The sequence below is a fragment of the Echinococcus granulosus genome (genome assembly GCF_000524195.1).
Source record: "Echinococcus granulosus chromosome Unknown EG_S00006, whole genome shotgun sequence".
NCBI lineage: Eukaryota > Metazoa > Platyhelminthes > Cestoda > Cyclophyllidea > Taeniidae > Echinococcus > Echinococcus granulosus.
The window spans coordinates 1,363,171-1,383,973 of NW_020170386.1; the positions used below are offsets into that span (position 1 = coordinate 1,363,171).

At 39.8% G+C, this 20,803-nt stretch overlaps 2 protein-coding genes across 2 annotated transcripts; one reads left to right on the forward strand and one right to left on the reverse strand. All coding sequences in view use genetic code 11, as the record gives it.

The window, feature by feature from the left end:
* Positions 1-785: 785 nt before the first annotated feature.
* Positions 786-6,480, forward strand: EGR_01652 (Syntaxin-10; the record flags this gene model as incomplete). Its single annotated transcript, XM_024490901.1, has 4 exons — positions 786-968; positions 1,476-1,724; positions 5,492-5,499; positions 6,078-6,480. The coding sequence occupies 4 exons, from the start codon at positions 786-788 to the stop codon at positions 6,478-6,480; spliced, it is 843 nt and encodes a 280-aa protein (XP_024354766.1).
* An 8,234-nt stretch (positions 6,481-14,714) lies between these two features.
* On the reverse strand, positions 14,715-20,551 carry EGR_01653 (hypothetical protein; the record flags this gene model as incomplete). Its single annotated transcript, XM_024490902.1, has 7 exons — positions 14,715-14,908; positions 15,639-15,829; positions 17,212-17,447; positions 18,231-18,317; positions 18,964-19,090; positions 20,291-20,375; positions 20,422-20,551. 7 exons carry the CDS (start codon positions 20,549-20,551, stop codon positions 14,715-14,717), a joined length of 1,050 nt encoding a protein of 349 aa, XP_024354767.1.
* Positions 20,552-20,803: the final 252 nt, after the last annotated feature.

The following is a 20,803-nucleotide window of genomic DNA, read 5'->3' on the forward strand; positions in this document are numbered from 1 at the left end:
TTCTTTCGTCTTCAGGGAGTCTCGGGACGCTACAATGTAAACAGCAGTCGTTATTAATACCCGGGACTTGGAAAAGCAAGCGTCGACTTGGTATTGCTGTCGATATTTTAAAAGACAAACCCCTAAGCAGGTGCAAATTTTAGACAAAAGTAATGTATCAAGCTTGAAATTAACAGCCGACTGCGGTTTTTTTTCTTTGGTCTTTTTCATTTACAGGTAAACCTCTTTGGCAGTGGCTAAAATCGCATTACAGCGATTTCGACCTGACGAAAAAATGGTTGTTTGCAAGTGGCAAGGAGCTATATTTGTAGAAAGCGAAGTTCTGGTTTTTATTCAAATTACCTACAACCCTTCAGATTATTCAGAGCGGTTACTTTATCTTTGTGGTCAGTTGATTGCCGGAGGTAGTGCTCTAGCCTGTGGGATATGTTTTGCATTTAAAGCGATATTCACTTTACTTGTTTTTTATGAAGCACTTATTGTGCAGCGGTGTTTTTGATAAGCACTTTGGGTGTGGCGTAATTGGACTTTTTCACTTCCTCAAAATATTACTTCAAAATTCAGGCAAAGATGACGACTGAAATGAAAATTATTTATCAATTATAAGTTAGGCACTTCCTGTGTATCAAACATTAGACTGGGGTATCAATGTTTTAGTTGTGTTTTGTAGTTGTGCTTTTATTCCCGCTACTTACGTAGTTTATTAAACCGTTGTAATTCCACGTCTTTACTTTTACTGGTTTTGCTGAATGCTCCGACGTTAAGAAGTTGGGTAACCCATTAATATGGATAGACCTGATCCGTTTTACGTTGTGCGCGATGAAATAGTCAAGTCTTTGGGCCAGGCAAAGGTGGAATTCGATGCATGGAAGCATGAAGTTGTTTCAGAATCAACTAACATAAAGACCGCCGAAACTGCGTTGAAAGAAACCATCAGAAACATTGATTGGGATCTTGAAGACCTTCAGGTATTTTGAAGTAGCTTCTGTAAATTGTGCTTTGTCTTAAGATTGAATGAACCGCATTGTACTGATCTGTCTTAAATTAAGTTTCGTTTTCAATTAATTTTTGCTTTGGGGGTCGCCAACTATCAGTAATTTAGCTCTGAACTACAAGCTCGCTTCCCACTACCTTTTAATATTGAGTATACTGCTTAAAAGTAGTTTCACAATGGTTGCAGTACGGCATATGATGTCATAACTGCTTTCGCATAGGTAAACCTGTGGCGTATTGAATTACTCATGGTGTCCGTAGTCGCTTCATTGAATTTAATCGGCTTTATCCTAGATATCGACTGCCTATTTACGCTACTTTACCGGATAAAGCGAGCTATTACCGTTGACAAGTACTCAAAATACTCGTTTGATTAGCATATTTACGGGTGCTTCTTACTCATCTTACAAAATTCCTGTTTATCATCGATTGCATTCATTTATGAGTCGTAAAGCTTCCGTTTTTTTCGGTCTTACACAAAGGAAACAGTTCAAATTGTGGAAAGAAACCCATCTAAGTTCCGTATAAGTGTCGAGGAGCTGCGATCACGCCGGCACTTTTTGCAGGAGGTGAAAACAGTTGTGAAAAATGTTAAGGACCAACTCCATCATCCGGATGAGCTTCTAAATGGAAATAGTAGAAACATCTATTTCGATGTGGCGACGGCAAACAAAGCGTCATCCGGTGCTATTAATGGTATCGATGTCAAAAATCCTCCTAGTTTTCCGCAAGTTCCTCTTTCATTTTTTTATTGCTTGACTAGTTGGATATGTTGAGTTTAACAACTATCTTATCCATTCATTCATAACCATTGATAGCTTTCTTGCGCCTGACTGGAATACATGTTTTTAAAGTCATACGAACAGTTTACTTAATAATTTAAGTAGAAACCTTTGTCACAAAATGGCTTAGTATGTGTGAAACAATAAGAATTTATTCACACAAGCGTCTTTTATTTATCATAACTAAATGGCTATCGTGTAACTTTTGTAGCTATTGCCACGATAAAAGCAAAATATACACTATTTATTTGCTTGTAGAGCATAGGCTTTCGGGTACTATTGTTGCACAGATTTATTATTTTTAACCTTGTAGGCATGATGCTTGTTTTTAGTCTCACGTTTCACAGTCTTCAATTTCTGTTGCTTTTGGACTAGGGATCTTGGGTGTATCTTCTTACAGAAGAATAGCAGTTAATGCACGTCTAGAGACTAGAAGCAGCACTTTGACATTGTGCTGCTTTACATACTTTTACTTGAACTTACAAGTTTAGGCCATATTAGCTAATCAGAACTAAGTTCTGCCCATGAATTGCAATCTTATTCAAATCCGTTCGGTAGGTGAAGTAAAGTTTGAATTTAGATGCAATCCTTGTGCTGCTTTCACGTTTGTGCTTGCTGACAACGAAGGACAGTAATCTAATGGATGCTTCTGGAAACGACGGCTTTCGGATCTAAGTCGCTATCGTAGATGATTAATAGGAAGCTTCCCTACCGGAATACTTTCTTAATCCCTGTACTTATTGACGTCTGAACATAGAATGCAGCGTGTAGTGATTCATAAGGCTTTAAGAGTGTTTCTTAATCAATTACGAAGTTATTAAAAGACATGATTCGATTTATTCCATGGAGTACTGCAAACACTTTTCAGTTTTGTGTTAGAGGATTTACTAGCCCCTAAAACAGATCCGTCTCATTTGATTGAATGCATAATGACCAACACTATGAAGTTTTACATCTACTTTGGAAGTTATTGAAACACTATTTCCCCTCTCTTCCCAGGATGTATTCTGACCTTAGAGCGTTTCGTCCATCCTGACCGTACTTGTTGATCTTTTTTATTCCGGCTCCACTACCACTCAGCCACGCAGTTTATTATCCCACAGTGATGCGGAGCTGCACCAACACAACAGCTGCTCGTATGCGAATAGGCCATTTCTCACCGAATGCCACACACTACATCGCGACAGCCGTTGGTAGCTGTAAGCGGCTGTTTTCAACTTATCTGCTAACGAGGCATCCATTTTCCACATACCCCTTTGAAGTGTCTCCAGGTGGTATTGAACCCCTTTGTGGTGCTCAGGCATTTCGGAGCCTCCTCCGCTTAAATCATATGTCGTAAAATCTACGTTACTGCTTGATTCATCCTGGTTTTGTTGTGGAGATAGAAATCACGAATTCAGCACTCACCCATCGTCAATTGAAATAGCTTTTGTTATCATTTTCAAAGTTTTATTTACAAGCCTTACTCACGAATTGTACTGTCTTACAGTTGAACAGGACTCTCGGAGAATTCCGGCTCGCTCATATCCATCTTTCTGAATTCTTGTTCGGTCAGTTCATAAAACAAGCCCCCAATGCAATTTGAAGTCACATTTGCGTTGTTTCATACCTCGGATTCTTTGACTGCAGTATGTGGTGTTGCCGATCTTTTTTAGACCGAAACGTAGTTTTGTATACGAACAATCATACAATCCTTTACTCTGGCTTTCGACAGTTCTTCAGTTGACTTATTTCTGCAACAGCTTCGAAAAGTAAACATTTAAAACACTACTTCTCTACCACTGCACTCTTTTCTCTATATAAGTTTCTAGAAAATATCCCATCTTACACCCAGTTTACTGAAATTGCTCATGCTGTTTCACTTCGTGTTTTAATCAGTTCATCCTTAGTTTTACATTTGCAACCAAGGCGACGCGGCGGCTGATGCTACTTGTCTGTAGTCAATCACGCTCATCCTATCCCGGTCTTCTTCCATGGCTTCCGGTCTATCCTCATCTCGAAACTTCAAGTTAGTTAAGACGCACTAAATTGGACTCTGTTTAGTGACGTTTACTGCGCATTACCAAGCGCAGCCCCAATGCTACCTCATGCAGCCAAATTCAGGCCTATTTATGGGTAACCATAGCGTGGTGTTTCAAACCTCATTGATGCCCTAGCACTCGAAAGTATCTGACATTAATTTCCCGCAGTCTCTTCCTAATCATTCCCGTACTCCCGGTGATGCTCCCGATGTGGCCATCATTAGCAAAAAGTGATTTGCCTTTTTTTCGTTCCCTTTTCAGCATATTTGTAGATTAGGTGCAAATTCACGTGAAATGTCGATATCGTTTTGAGAAGATTTCGGTATTTGGCGGTGGTGTTTAGCAGACAGCTGCAGAACACAACAGCTCCATGAGAAACTGACTGCCTATTTCAGGATTTGCGTGAATTATTGAGGGAATATTTATATCCTTTCCACTGTTATCGTCCTTCACGCCCTCATAGTTTGCCCCCGCTACTATCATACGTGAAATCAGGCCTCCTAGTAGTGGTTCCCACATTTTCAGCATAAACTGACACATCATCTATTAACGTTAAAATGCAGTGCGTGTACGTGTGCAAGACGTTGAACTCCTTGTCATTTAAATGCATATTTCACTTCTCCCTTTTACAATTCTATGATGTAAAGTGACCGACTGGTCGTCTGTTTCATCAGGAAACATTTTGCAAGCAGCACTAGTTAGCAACCACTGCTATTTCCACTTTTTGAATAGACTAGCCATTTTTTATTGATTCAGGAAATCACTCAAACACCCTTTGTCCTTCTTTCTAATCCAATGGGTTTCCCCAGGAATTACTATTGAGTCCATTACATAACTGAATCATCCTTCGTTAAGCGGCTGAAAATCTTTTCACCGGTCTTGTTGGATAATCGCAATTAGACAAAAAGAGCACCACATGGCTCTACTAGTCACGTAATATGATAACATTTGGGGACTGATGGTCTTTTGGTTTTTATGGCACGTAGTATTTTTCTGCACTTTTTCAACCGAGTTGCATTACCTTGTTGACACGGCAAATTGAACACTTGGTTTTTATGGTTAAGCTGGTGGAAAAGCTGTTCGAATCCCTGTGAAAGTGCAAACTGATTCAATAAGAATTTGTCTCCAAAACGGCCAACGCACTGTTTTTGTATGATTACACGAGGGCGAATACATCAATCTAATCAAAAGTACGCAAAGTTCACCTATGACCGGAATCGCCTTGCTGTCTCCCTTCATCTCTCCAAAACAAGGTTTTATTGCATATTTCTGCATCTTCCCAAATGTGGTGCTTCATTCAATAGACATCTCCATCGTCTTATTGGTGAGTTATCGTGGCACGTGGCTCCTGTTGTGAGTTCAAACGCTCCAGCTAATTGTCACACCTGTTGCAGCGCTTGAGGGCAACTACTTGAGTATCAATTGTACCCGTCGCCACACCAAGATATGCTTTGGAAAACTGCTAAAATTGGTTGTGCAAGTAAACACAGACTCCATTGAAGCTAACTATTTCGGTTTTGTTCATTCAACTTCTTGCTTTCGGTTTTGCAGTCTGAGCATTTCATATTGTAAAAATTGTGCCTTTGTTTATCTTTTTCACTATGGATGTGAACAGGTCTCTCACGTGTTGACTCATTGTTTACCATCGCTAATACGACTCCCGAACGGTTATTTCGTTTCCTCTTTTCATCTCAGTACAAGTTGTAGGGCGCGCGGACGCCCTGAGAGTCAATCAATACTCACCTTTGCCCAAGCCAAGTGGTCAGGCAGACATGCAAGCGCGCAGGCGCGTAAGCGAGTGGGTGGGTGGGCGGGCACAAGTCCCCACTGCCGCGTTCGAGCCCACTGCGCTCATTTTATGGCACTGTCTACCATGGACGGAGGAGTTGAAGAAGTTAATCTACCTTGCCGTTAGGCGAAACCACATGATAGATTGGACTGTACAACAGTCTACTACATCAGACGATCAGCACACAAAGTGGGCATTAACAAAACTAACCATTTATCAAGTTTACGTCGCATAACTGTCTTGATTTTTGGAGCACGTGGATTTAAGCATCCAAACATGTTTTGCCATTAATAATCAAATTCCCCGCGTTTTAGGTGGTTAGTGTTGTGGTTATCTGTAATTTTTCTACATCTAAATGCAAAGGTAGTACTTCCGTCTCTTATCGGGGCAATTTTAAGGTCACCCCAGAAACGGAATGGCTGCTAATTAGGCTTCAAGTACCAGTCGAGTGGAGGCGGAATTGATGGTCGGTTGTTGTCATTTGAATAGCAGGTCGGCAGCAGAGACGGGAATAGGTGGAGATGGGGGCGAGGGGGGTGGCGGTTTCACAGAGGACTTAAAGTGGCGCAGCGAGCACCCGGGCACAGATGCGCCGGGTCTGTTGGCGGAGCAAGTGGCGCTATTGCGCGAGCAGGACGAGCACCTGGACCAGCTTGGCTCGAGCATCTCGCGACTCAAGCAGATGTCGCACCGCATCGGCGGCGAGCTTGGAGATCAGGTGGCCCTGCTGGATGAGTTCAGTGAAGAGATGACCCACACCGAGTCGCGGTTGGACAACGCCATGCGTCGCGCAGCCCGCCTCCTCCACATCGATTCCTCACGCGCCCAGTGGTTCGTCATAGGCATCCTCCTCCTTACCCTCCTCGTCATTCTCATCCTCTTCGTCATCCTCTGATTTATGCCCAAATACCCTCACCCATCCTGTTGTACGTGAATTCCCTCGTTTATTTTTCGAATTCCTTTCATCGCCTTGTGGTTGTTGTACGGCCGGCCTTCCTCTTGCAGTGATTTCCAACTAACCTAAAGCGTAATTTTTTGGAAAGAGTAGTTTAATTGAGACATTTTTTATTATTACTCTGTATGTCTTGGGAGGTTTTTCTTCGCCCTTTAAATGGTCGTTGGTTAAGTAGAATCTGGATGTTGCATTGTGGAACAAAAGAGGTATAAAGGTAGTTTGCAACGGCTGTAGTGGAACAAGAAATGTGTCATTAGGTAAAGTAGATTTTGATTTTTGGCAATAAGATTTTGCGTACAATCTGTTTGATATTATCTAAAGCACTTCGTCTGATGGAGCCGTTAGTTTTCAGGCGTTTTTCAAGGAGCGAATCTGAGGCATAGACTACGAGTCGATGACTAGGGCGACCGTTTTCATCTTCATGGGTGCGTTTGGGCGGAAATGCGCGAAGAGGATTCATACCTCTTCATCATTTCATTTGATGTCCATGGGTCATTTGTGTTTACTAACGTAATTTGGCTGTCAATCGTGTGTTGCAATCCCCCTCGGCGCTAGTGAGCTGGTTTTCAGTACACGGACAGGAACCCTGCTACAATTTCGGGGGTTCGTGGAAATTTGGACTTGCAAATGGCAACGGTTCTTGTGCTGTTCGATCCATTCCTAGGAATGAAGTACCCGAATTTTGGCCTAGGCAGCAATGACTTTGGCTGTCACGGCGTCACAAATCACAGAACTTTCATGAAATCATTAACTGTAGTACGATATCGTGTGTATGTGGACCATGGAGACAAATGGAAATAGGAGATACTCGGATATGAATTCGGAAGCATATGTACGGAGGAGGATTCTGCGAACTCACTACCGATTAGATATGTCATTTCGTGGTCATTACACTGTTTTAGCGGTCGAAACCTCTGCTTTGTGGCTGTTTTGTCCGAAAACGGTATCTTAAGTGGCACAGTTCATTCGAATGAATTCTAATGTGCACTTAACTTCACTCCCCTTCCCCTCCCCTCCCCCCCCCCACCGCTTTGTTTACCAGATTTCGCAGCGTGGGAACTGATCTTATTCCTACACTTCAAACCATTTGTAGGATTTCAAATTGAACCTAAGGTAGGGTTCGAGTCTGCTGTGCATTTAGCAAAACAGGTGTGCTGAAATTTTTTTAGACGCAAATAAAATCTGAGAACCTTGAAGTATGCAGCCTAATCAAATTTCCTAAATAACTTGTATTCTTACTGTGAAATCTGCAACCCGAGTGGATTCGAGGCAGAGGAGGGGTATCTTGATAGTGCTACAAATCATGGTTGAACATTTATCATGCCTTGTTGTTCAACTAATAACTAATAATCAACTTACAGACTAATCTTTGAACTCTATGGTCTGTCGAATTGAGGGCTAATGAAAAATGTGGTAAGCACAGTCTTTCTGGCAGAAGTGAGAAGACCTTACATCTGCTTTTGGCCGTTTTGTGAGGAATGATCCTGTAGAACGGCATCGCTGCATTCTCGACGTGTTTGCTATCTCTTTCCTTCAGTGATTAGTCATCATTCCTTAAGTGGATATGTCTGAGCAAATCTTCCTTTAATTAACTTTTCCAACAAAGGTAGCTAACACCCATCATTCAAAGTGTAGATAACAATTGGCGCTACGTACACGCCAAATGGTGGATGTGTAGAGCGAAAGGAGGGCAAAAAACAAACTAAGCCCTTCCTTGAAAAGGATAATGGCACACCCAAACGGGTTGATTTTTAAATCAAAGCATAAAGCGTAAAAATCTTGTCTAAGCGGAAAACGAAATGTGGATTGGCATTTTGGCAACCGGTTTGTAGAAGAAATCACAGAGTACTCTGAGTACCCTTAATTCACTTAATTTGCAAATAAACTTAGACAAATTGATGCATTTGGTGCTCCTTCACAGTGGTCCCGAAACAAACGTGAGCAACGTCAATACTGATGCTGCATTCAGATGGTACCCAATCGCCCTGGCATTGCACAACGATTACCCAAATTTGCAGGTTCGGTTTAGGCTCTGAACACAACACACGCAGGTATTTAAGATTGGAGGTACATGAAAAAGGGCTGAAAAAAGGAAAGTAGCATAAGGAAAATACATAATGAGAGAATTTTAATGTGTTCGCAATTTGGACCGTGATGCAGGTTAATTTTATCACCGATTACCTGCATGACCAGCATATCAAATAGCAAGATTTCCATGCCTAAACAATGGCCACGGTTTTCCCAATAATTAGTCAAGACCTTTTTAAACCTCCTTCCCCTTTTTCAATTTTTTCTGGTCATCCATCGGCCAAGTCTCACGTTGTGTTAAGGTGCTCTTAAAATTTTACGTCTGGATCGCATTAATCGTGCTGACTAATTTGATCAATACGGATGTTCCAATTGTCTTCTACCAACAGACGAAATGTCACGATTGATCAATTAGCATTAGCATCAGTTTTACGTCTGAATTTTGGCGGACATAAATGAAAGATTTTATACTCATTGCTCCTTTACGCGGTTTTGTATTTATCAGTGTTTGGGATTTATCGCTGTATTAAACACTACAATATTACTAATCGGCCATTCTTGATCTCTGGTAGAAATACTCAGGTAAGTATTGATAGGAGAAATGAGTCGATTCTGAGGGCAAAGGTGTTTCAGAGTTTTCGATTTTGAGGGGATGAAGAATGTCACCACAGGTGCCGTTTTGATCCTGAAATTTACTTATTGTCGTATTTCCCCTCTTTTTGAGAATGGTCTCGCATAAATTAATCAAAACAAATTAATTGACATTGTCTCGAGGTGATGATAACAAGTCTTTTACAATTTTAATCACCTGCAAGAGTTTCGCACAACAAAGACATGCTTAATTAAGATTTACTTTGAAGTAAATCAAATCCGCAATTCCTGTGTTCCAACTTTTTTCCAGTATGATCATCACTACATAACTTCAGGCATGCTTCACATTGTCCCATCCATTTCTATGTTTCAAAGTAATTTTTTGAATCACAGTTAATGGTTTCTAGACAAATACCTTACAAGCAATCCTTCAAGTCGGAAACCCAAAAAACGCTAACATCCGCTTATACGCAAGCAATTGCCACTATATTTCACTAATTTCCAGGGCCTTTTTTAAGCTCAATGACATGATCACGGAAAAAACGGTAGCACAGCAGTTATTTATATATATTTCAGCATATTTTGTTGCCTTTTATTCACAACAATGCAGATCCCATGGCAAAAAGTACGGTTGCTAATTCACCAAAAAGGTAGTTTACGATTCATCCAACCAAACCAAACTGCAGACGGACCTGCGCTAATCATATGAAAATCGGGCCTTATTCAGCGCAGAATTTAGTCTCAAAATGTTGATAGTCATGAGTCTTCGAGGATTAGCATGCCTTTTGTTGCAATGGTATGCGGAAACAGGCGCCGAAAGTACAAATGGCTTAGGAACCGCTGAATGAGTGGCGGGAAGGGGGGATATCGGGGATGGCCATCAATGTTTGTCCCCCCAGTTAACTATGCTGCATCAATGCGAAAGAATTTTTATACCCTTGTCAGCTTATGCTCCCAAACTCGTGTCTCCGATTGACAGCAATCGCCTCTTCAAAAAATGGTCTTGGCAATAGTAGTTTTGTTCCGAAAAATTTTATAGCCACAATAATTGCAGTTCATAACACTAATGCGACAAAATAGGGCATGTTTTAGAAAAATACATTTCGATCTAACATAAAGTGAACCAATTAATTTTTTAAATACGAAGCCTTCCAAATTTGTTTTGCTCAACATTTTTGAAATTTAACTTGAGTGAATCAGACACAAATATCATATGTGGCAATGGTAATGATGCGCTAAGAAGCACTGGAGTAGCCGGAAATAACAGGACCTTCCGCGTGACTTCTCATCTACTGAACCACATTATTTGAGTTACAATGCTTCACCAAACCAGTGTCAAAGCCCACTATTCGCTGTTACCAATGCTGTGTCACCAAAAGGGAGAAAGTTCATGCATTCTGTTGGCGATGCAATAAAAAGTTTAGGTGTACATACTCGGACTGCTTTGCTGATTCGCATTCTAAATACTTAAACCGTCCGAAACCTCTTGGTAATACTTGGTAATGATATAAAAAGGGACGAATTGAACCAAAACCAATTGATGTACACCGTGAACTGCTTCCATCCATGTTGAGGGAAATAGAAACTTAAGAAAAAATTGACTCTGGAAATTTTCTAATTTTTCGTGTTTGTTAATTGACTCGTTGCAATTGTAGATGTTGGTACGCATTGACACGACTCGATTGCATAGAATTACCAACAAAAGAGTAAAAGAATGGGATAACATCCATCGAAGCGATGCGCTAATGCATGAATTTGAATATGTACTTACCTACTTATTACTATGAACAAAAGAATCGCATCTTTCACCTATTTTTCTTTAACGCATAAGTTTTCCAGTAAACACTTGTCAGATGGAGGCCTACCAGACACACATAGAATGTCGAAGTCTACTTAAATGCTTGTTAACATCTATCCTTTGGGTGCATAAAAGTCCCTTGCGCATTATTCTTAGGATTCGCCGCCATGTAGTCAATTTCCACTTACCCCATTAGACGGATCGGCAAATCAGAAGTGGCGGTGCCTTTGAGTAGCCATCCCATTGGCAATGGCATTAAGGTGAGGGAACTGTAGCCCAAATGGTTCAAACTATGACCTTAGCTTGTATCAGATTAGGATGCAGAACGGGCAACATTTTTATTAAGCACTATTGAACCATTGTACAAATATTTGGCACACTAATACTGCATCAGTTTATCCAAACCACCAATATTCCTAGGTCACAACCTAGAAAACTTGTGCAAATGGAATTCAGGTGACATTGGACTTTGGTCTATGAATATATAAAGACAGTGCACCCCGTGATTTGGTCAGTTAAAAAGAAACCCTAGTATTTGGAGAAACAAAAGGCTACTTTAATCATGTGTAATGGCCTATTAACCACCTTACTAACCCAGCGCGAAATCTTGCAAAGTAGCCGCTGGACAATTCGCGGTTACATAATTACCCACCATAGATGGTGAAAAACATCCACACCATATATAAAAATGTTTACAAATGTATATAGAATGGACTAAAAAAGCCTCCCTCTATGAGGTGAGCATAATAAAGGGATTAGACGATAATCACACCGCTAGTTTAACTTGTTGCGCTCTTAGTTAGTCTTGATACTACGTTTTCAGTAGTGTTTAGGAGCCTGGATCTTGTGAAGGCTACAACAGAAATCAGATGTGGCTAATTCTCTAACAAAGCGACGAATGATGGGGCTTAGTGGTTTTAAAAAAGAATTAGATTGTGTTTTAAAGCAAATTTCCACAAACTCTCCGATGTAAGACTGATACAGCAGCTAACCTAGTTACGCATTAAACACCTTGTTACCTTTGGACCATACTTAATATGTGATTTAATTTAAGTCTCTAAAGAAAGTTTTCAACCCAGGACCAGCTTTGTTTTAACAGCCTGACTAGACGGGTCTGAAAGACGATGTCAGCATCATGCTCATGCGCTGTAAAAACTAGCCTTAAAAACCTTTACCGAAGAGCTCGATTTGCTAGCTGTGCATTCCTCGTCTTGAGGGAAACCGAGCAAACTCTATGCAGATAGAAGACGTGTCAAATTAATCTTAACACAGAAAAAGGTTTCTTAAATTCCTCGTTTTGCTTTGCTACTAAGGGTCGGTTTGTTGTTGAACAATGGTGAAGTTGTAAATTAGTTAAGTTAATTAATGACTTACTCCAACTTGAGCTAAGTCGTAAGAACAAAGTGTAAACAATTTAAGTATGATTATTTATCAAGCTTTCCTTGATCACCTCTCACGAAAAGTTCACAAATAACAAGAAATTCATTTTGACACGACATTCGCAGTGGTGTGTCATTTGTAGCCCATTTCATCCATTAATAAGTCACGAGTATTATCCCATTAAGCAGCGATGATAGTTTTCCCCAATTTGGCCATGGGAGGTGCTTATTAATGCCTCCTATTTCCGATCGGAAGGAGTAATCATTGACTGTTTCGGGAGTGCCAAAGAAACCGGCTATAATGCTCGTCCTAAAGACTAGCCTGAGAACGACAAGGTCACCTTATGCAGCCAAGCTACTAAAAATTTTAAAAGCTCTTACCGCGATTAATGAAAAAGTTACAGAACGCTATATTTGCTTTTTTATTACATACAAGGAAAGGGGTGGAATACGGATCTTGCACAGTCTCAATCTACTTGTAGTGAGGCCAAAATTTACGACTAAATTCACAAATACGGCGCACTTGCAATTTCCCAGATCCCCTTCTTGTCACGTCATTTGCAGTTATACAAATTGCCTTAGCAAACCGTCATAGAAAACAGAGTAAACTTTACTTTGTTTCGAAAAGTGAAACACTGCAGAACAATGGCAAAAGCAGTTCACTGAAGCGATCAACGGTAACTATCATGTTCAAGGAATTTTTTTAGCAGGGTCAAAACGTACTATTCACCATCAAAATATCAGTTTTTACTTCGCCACGGAAACTATGGACGTGTTTAAACACATTTTGACTATTTTTGTCAATGGCTTTTACAGCCTTCGACACTTTTACAGTGGTTAGACGATAAAATAACAATTTAGTTCAGTTCAGTAGCTAAATGGCATTAAAAATTTAAGGAAATTCCTTAATAAAAATTGGTTCCAAGCACAACAGGAGCACAAAAGTGAACACAGGTGCATCTGCTCCATTTCGACGGAGAGGCGACATTAGGTAGAAAATGTGCAGGAAGCACTTCCAATGCGACTTTTACGGCAACCATTGGAATAGCAAAGCTTCCAGCGGCCAATATCGGTGGCAGACGTGCATACGCCGTCGCTCAAAGGTAGGTGTATCAGTATAAACCATCGGTGGTAGAATTCATAACAAAAAAAACGCAATTCCCACGCCTTTGAGGGGTTGATTTTAGTTGGCGGACCACCATTGAAAACGCCAATGTACGCAGGCAACTTTGCAAATCCTCCTATTGCTCATTTTTCTCTTTCCCTGCAATATGTATCGTGTTTTCAATAGCTGGAGTGCCATAAATGCGCGCTTAGAAGGATGTTGTTCGCAAGTTTCACTTTTTTGCATAAATGAAGCGGCGCTGAATTAACAGGTAGCTCAAACATTGCATTAAATCTTCCCATAAATATTACTCTCATTGAAGACATTAAAATTTCACAGATCTCGCCCACAATATGCTCTTCCTAGACAATTTTTCAATGAATTCTTTTCCAAATTGCGGTTAAGTTTCGGTGAGCTGATGAGAAACGTTGGTTTGCACATTTCCACCTACGTCACAATTCAAAACAATGAGCGAGTTCAATACTGTAACCGTTCAAGGAAGTTCGCGCACTTTTTGTAATTTCGTCACATTAAGCATAGAATGTGATTAAAAACGCAGCATCGACCCCGAAAAGAGGTCGGGGCCTTAAAAAATTTTGTATCCAGAGCTCGATTTGTTTTGGACGCACTTAAAATCCGAAACTAGTGGCAATCCTCCATTATTCTACGTCGCCTTGACCTGAAGCCCATTGCTCTCGTCTTCTGCGCGCCTGATTGGTTTCATCTTACCCCAGTCATGCTGCCTAAGACACAGATTTGCCTGAATTTGGGCGTAAACAGTCACAACAGCACTAGTATTGATGCAAATGAAAATCATTCGTGCGTGTAGCCACCATGACGGCAAAAATAAGTTTCTTCATTTGCGTGAAAGCATTGACAATGGATTTGCTTGGGAAAACAAGGTGGAGTGTACGGTGAAAGAGGAGAGGAGGAAAAAGGAGGGTTGCCCTAGAACCTGGGCAGATCGTGCAGAGGAAAGTTGACAAGCAGAAATCTTATTTAAGAGCAGGCAGCTGGTGACTGCATTTCAATCATACCATTTACCGATAGATACGGTCCCTTTGAAACAATTATTTAGGCTAAAAAGTTAATAAACTTGTGAAAAATTTGACTAACCCGATTATGTGGTGTCGAGTAGAGATATAAGTAGCTTCCATAGCGGCCTTATTTTTCTTCATTATGTATTTCAAACTTTTATTTTATCGCGTTTAGTGATGGGCATTACGTGTGGATGGAAAAATTACAATACCGAATAGATTCAACTTCAGATCGCTTAGTCAGACTTTTCGCTTAAATATGTGTACATCAGGCATTTTTCACACAAATTGTGAATAAAAGCAGAAGAAAAGATGTACTCATTGTTTCGAAAGTACATGAAGTCAACTGCAACACGAGAGTGCTTGCAAAACTGATTAAATGAGAATTTTTGAATGCCACTTTTGTATGGTGAAACTACACCCATGTATGCTATTTATTCCATATATATGCAAATGCACATGCGTATATCATTTTCAGGGAACGCACCCAAAAGAGTCGCATCTAAAATTCTTAAATGGCATTGGAAGTTGTAAGTGAAAAGCAGTAAAGGCTGGAAAAATGCTATTTAAGGGGAGCGGAATTATTTGACTCCACGATATCATTTTTGGATATTCGGATAGATTACCGACGCTCTGCTGGAACTATTAGGAAAACCGCTTTCATGGCCACAGAGGTTATAAAGCAAATGAAGATTCCCCATAAAAATAATTGAACTTCATTGAGATTATTACTTAAACATGTTGACTTTGGTTGGTCCTATCGCTCAGCAGCAAGAAACTTACCTGATATCGTTTCGTCAACTTGTTGAGATTCACTAAATCCAAATCAGCCTTAAAGTTATTATTACCCAAGTGGAGTAGTTGATATAATACCATTAATGACAGAGTGACAAATGTTAAGATGTAAAGGCGTTGAGTCGTGGGTTGACGCAGTCGATTGTGTGGAAATATGCCACTCGAGGTTTCCCTTTCTCCTTGGAAAATCCTTTTATTTAATTATTTGTAGCTTGGGACTTAAAAAGTCCCTTGCATTCTGGAGTTTAAAAAGAGAGAGGACAAAGGATAAAATACGCCTCTGTGTAATTGGGACAACTCTTCGAACTTCATTTATTTGTTTGTTTCCTTTTAATGGAGAGCGAGAACCCGAAGTCATTTCCTACTAAACTCATTGAGGTAAATATCAAATATGTCGGAGATTTTCACACATCGTGCAGTTATGTCCATTAAAAGAGGTGGAGATGTCCAGTTTCTGGATTGACACATATCCATCTGTTGTTTGACATCAAGTAAAAAGCAAGGTGGTAAACAGAGCAGTAAATTATTACCAAGTTTATTTTCTGGCTGCCTTATGCTGCTCTTAGCCAAATAACCAAAGGAACTCTGAGAAATGTCCTAAATTTTAGCCAATGTGCTTGTGGCAAGTGAGATGGAAAGTATTATGATGGCCAGTGTCGATGGAAGTGTATGGGGTATTCACTCATGCTAACAACCGACTCCACACATAGTTGGTCCTATAAATGTGGAAGTTAGTGAGCCTCATTATACTTTGGAGAATTGTATGCTAGGTGCACAAGAATATAACGATGGCTTCCAGATATGCCAAAACGTGTGATTGGTTTGTTTTCATTATATCAGAAGAGGTTCGCCTAATAGTCAATAACATCCAATGGGAAGCTTTCCTGAGGGCCTTAGAGCTAGCACTAAATGATTAAATGAACGCTCTACTCAGGAGCATAGTTGGCATTCTTACACATAATAACTGAGGGAATGGAATCAAGATAATTTACTGTGTGCCATGGCAACAGATGCTGCAACATTCATTCAGTGTTAATTAGAATAGTCATAAATCATCCATGCACAATAATTCTTGCGGATGCATATTAACAAGTAAATAGCCCAAACAGATAGAGATAGGGATTAAATGCTAAGATTTAACTTACCTTATAAAAAGCCCTATAATTTAGTAGAACGATACGCTAGAATCAATGTTTTTCAGTTATAAATGGTAAATTTTAGAGTGAAATTTTACCCAATCTTGTATGTGTATGTGATAAAGGGAAGATAGGTAAATGGATATTTATTTCTGTGGGAGGTAGTTTATGGACCCTCCAGGGCCAATAGCAGTGTTTATGGCCTTTGTGTAGGTGGTGAAATAAACACGTCAAGCAACACACATGAAACGCACATTCCTTTCCCCTGATGACGTCTGCGTCTGATGACTTCATCCCAATATTGCTGAAAGTAAACCTTTGTTTATGTTGATTCCCGACACTCAGATCATCAGAAATTGTAATTATCGTCATAGCTATTCATTTCGGAAAGCGTGCATTTTAATGGGTGTGGGGTTTTACAGGACAATATTTCATTTGCTCCGATATTTGATCCAAATGCTCTTCAGGCTTGGTGGGAGAGCATTTTGTGAAGGTATAAAGCGTTTCTATGTTAGCGACCAAAATTTCTTACTAAACGTGGGAACGATAAAAATAACACTTGTACAAATGGAACAATGCTCTTTCGTTATTAATTGTAAATTTTCTGCTTAATGCGTTGAAGTTCCAACAAAAGGCATTCCCGTGTGCATTTTGAAGACGATTTGTCTCCAGTCGCTTTACATCAAGGTAAGAATTTTCGACTAGTCAGAGTGGTTATAAACTGCATTTGGAGAGGAAACATGCTTTGCGTCAAGTAGGTGGCACTAATAATAGGCATTGAAGGCGTAGACGTGGTCACTACTGTAGAAAAGCCAGACGTAGTCGAAACTCGTAAATACCCTTATCCGTCTTCTGAGTGCATTTATTTATTTTTTGATGCTGCTTCGTTACAGGATTTGATATAATACTAACTATAACTATCTGACGCATTACATTCTTAATAATTTTCCTGTAAGTAAATACGACTGCTTTTGAGAGGCTCCACAGAACACTTTGTTTAAGAGCATTGTTACGGTGTAAATTCAGCCTACAAATTTCCTAACGTAGGCCGTTTAGGTGGATTAAAGGATACAAATAGTCTAATCAGTTGCTTCAACATGTCACAGCAGATTTTGTCGAAAGCACGCTCTGCAGGAGAATTCCGCATCAGAGCTACGTTTTGTGAAACACAGCTACTCCATGTAGCGTATTCTTCGTCGGATTATTAAGAACTTGGCTATATTGTGTGGTAAGGAGAGCTTTGATATTCCCAAATAAGCATTCTTTGCATCAACCATTTCTACTCATCATGACGAGTGATTAAATAAATAAAACTACTCTTGACTAATAAGATCACCACTAGATGCTTCGCATTCAAGCATACAAGGCTACAATAGGCTTGTTTTCATACCAAAAATTACCCGTGGTAATTGTGCTCAATTCTACCTATATTTTACAATGGCTGAATCACTTCGCACTACATTAGTAATTGACATTAACTTCAGCTTCATATTATGTGGCCATGCGCACACACGCACGCACTGGCGCTGCGGTTCGGTCGTGTTCACTTTGCGGCTAAATACCCTCTCGTAGGGTGTGATTAATTATCCCTTTTGTCTGTTCGAATGAGCGAAAGGGGATGTGTGTTCGTGTGCAAGTGAGGAAAAGTGCTAGAAATGACATAAAGCTATATGGACAGTAATCGTACCGCTGCTGAACGCGACATGAGATCTCTGAGCAGAAGCACGTTTCCACGGCTTTTCAACTAACCACGCACCTCTGCGCGCTTTCAAAAATGGCCTGGCAATTGGCCTTTCTCATGGGGACTCAAATGAAACTTACTCGTAAAAGTTTGCTCTCAAGGTTGTAATTGAAAAAAAGAAATTTTAAGGACCATTTATGCATAATTCCTTCCCATTCTATTAAGACCTGTTTTTCTTAAATTACATAATATTTACTATGCCAGGAGGAAAATATCAGAAGCATCCTCCCTTAGTTGTTGGGAAACATTGTTCAATTGAATATTTCATGAGAAAAAAGCCTGCTATAGTAGTTCCACAGGCTGCACTACTACTGCTGCCAACTATTTCGGTTGCCAGTTAGCTTGCACTTGACACAAAAGATAACTGGGCGAAACATGGGACAACTTGTGAAACCCTCTCTATCGTCCTCCCCTCAGACTTGTGGTGTCGATGAACATTGAAGGCGAGGTTTTCACATCTCACAGTTGGGTTAGCACCAACTGTCCCGTTACGAGTAAATCCTTTTTACTTCGATTTAACACTAATGTGAAGGGAATCATGATGCTCCCAAGTAGTAGCAGCACCGAGTATTTAGAAATACAAATAATCCACTCCTAAGCACAAAACACAGCTTAAATCTTGCAAGGTATGTTGGTTTTACAAGGTTTTAGAGCAGAAGCCATTTTGGATTTTTGGTTAACTGATTATTACAGAATGGGCAGTTTCGTTATTATAGATGAGACCACGTAGAAACAATCCGAAATATCCCGGCTTCACAACCGCCTCACATTTTATCGGATTCTTCATACATCTTAGTCCTTCAGAATTCAAACAAGCAAAAGTAAAATCAAAAATAGACTGAATTTTTTCATTACAGGAAGTGAATGTTTTCCCATTAATAAAAAGAAACATTCAAGACAATAGCTTTTATTAAAGGTGTATTCATAAAAAAATTGAAACCTAAATTGATTTTAACTACAGAAAATGGCGGAGTACATTTCTTTCCTCTTGGTTTTTTTATTCTCACGAAACTTCCAATTACTCTAAATCACTAATTTTGTATTTTGGGGGACTATTTCTCAAAGTGCATTCAGAAGTATCGCACTGAGTAGGGAGGGCGAAACTAGAGAGACGCACGCGAAGGGCCGCTCTGATTAATGCATCATTAAAAACCAGGAGGTTGTCACCATTGGAAGTGCTAAACATTCACTCAGCTTCGAAAACCCTTCATCACCCAAAATCCAGTATGCCTGCTTTGCCAAGACCAAGATTGATGTTACTGCTGTTTGTGGTATGCACAGGGGGATTTGGCGAGCACACAGTGGGCGGTTATGGCTAATTTGGGTAATGCAGTAAATGTCACGGCAAACATTACTAGCAGTGATCTTTGTCTGTTTCCGCGCATTTGTGGTTAATGCTGGACCCAAATACATTCAGGCCTTCGCCTAGTATAACAAAAACAAAACAGTCATTATAACAGCCAATGCGACCAGTAATACTTGCTTACCCATATTAAATTGTATGTATCTTAATCCAATTTCTAAAGGCGTGCACATAGTGTTACATTTTTTTTTCCATCAAAATGGCAAAATGATGTTAAAGCATACAGAAGCCTACCATGGTTGTTCAGATATTAGCTTAAAATAGTGGAAACGAAAATCTCAAATGAACTTGACCTATTCAGTGGTCAGGAGGGCAAAGAGGCTTGATTTTAATGCAGTACTGGTGTACAAAAATAGGATATCAGGGCTTAACGTTGATTTCTTGTCTAGATAGGTCCAAATGCATTACCAGCCTGCTTGAATTATATTTTATAAATTGCCGTTTGTGGGATATTTTCCGCAACGCACCTAGGGGTAGCGTCTATTCTAACAAATCCAAAATACGGTTTTTTAAATAGGGTGGTTAGGCTAGTATGCTATTCTGCATAAGGAAAAATCACTTTTGAGATACGTTTATGTCATCATATTCAGCAATTGTGTGCAATGCAAGGAAAGTATCTTCGCTAAAAGGAGATGCGAATACTTACATTTCTCGGTGTTGTAGGAAAATTAAATGCAATATGAACGGATTATTTGAAATTTTTTGGATTGACTAAAAAATCTAATTTTGAGTTGGATTAACACTCCTCTTTTGCCTATGGGCAAATATTTTAATTACTTTGTTCTAAAAATTTTTCCCTTGCTTTTCAAGTTTATTGATTCCACAAAGTGTACCGGGAGGAACTGATATAATACTTGATTTGCTGACGGGCAAAATTCATGCAAACTTATCGCTTTCAACTTGTTTACCATTTTGTTTAGTTGTAAGTTCAAGAGGATTACGCCAACTTTTAGTATTTAGAAGATACTCTAAACTACTTTTCCTCAGAGAGGATGAACCTGCATGTTTCATATTTCTGTTGTGCAAATTCGTCAGCATTTAAAAGACCAAATGCCGCTGGGCAGCTAAACCTTTTGCAATGCATCAAGACACCTGCATGAAAATTGTCAACTGAGACTTGCCTTCCTCCTCTGTCAACATCTAGATCGTCCGACAACTTGATGTGAGACATAATGCACTGCTAAGCATTCACTTGCACGTTATTACGGACAATAACATATAAACACAAGCCCTAGGACTCATTTTAACCATACTCTATGGTATCACAATTATAATCAGCATTGAGACTTC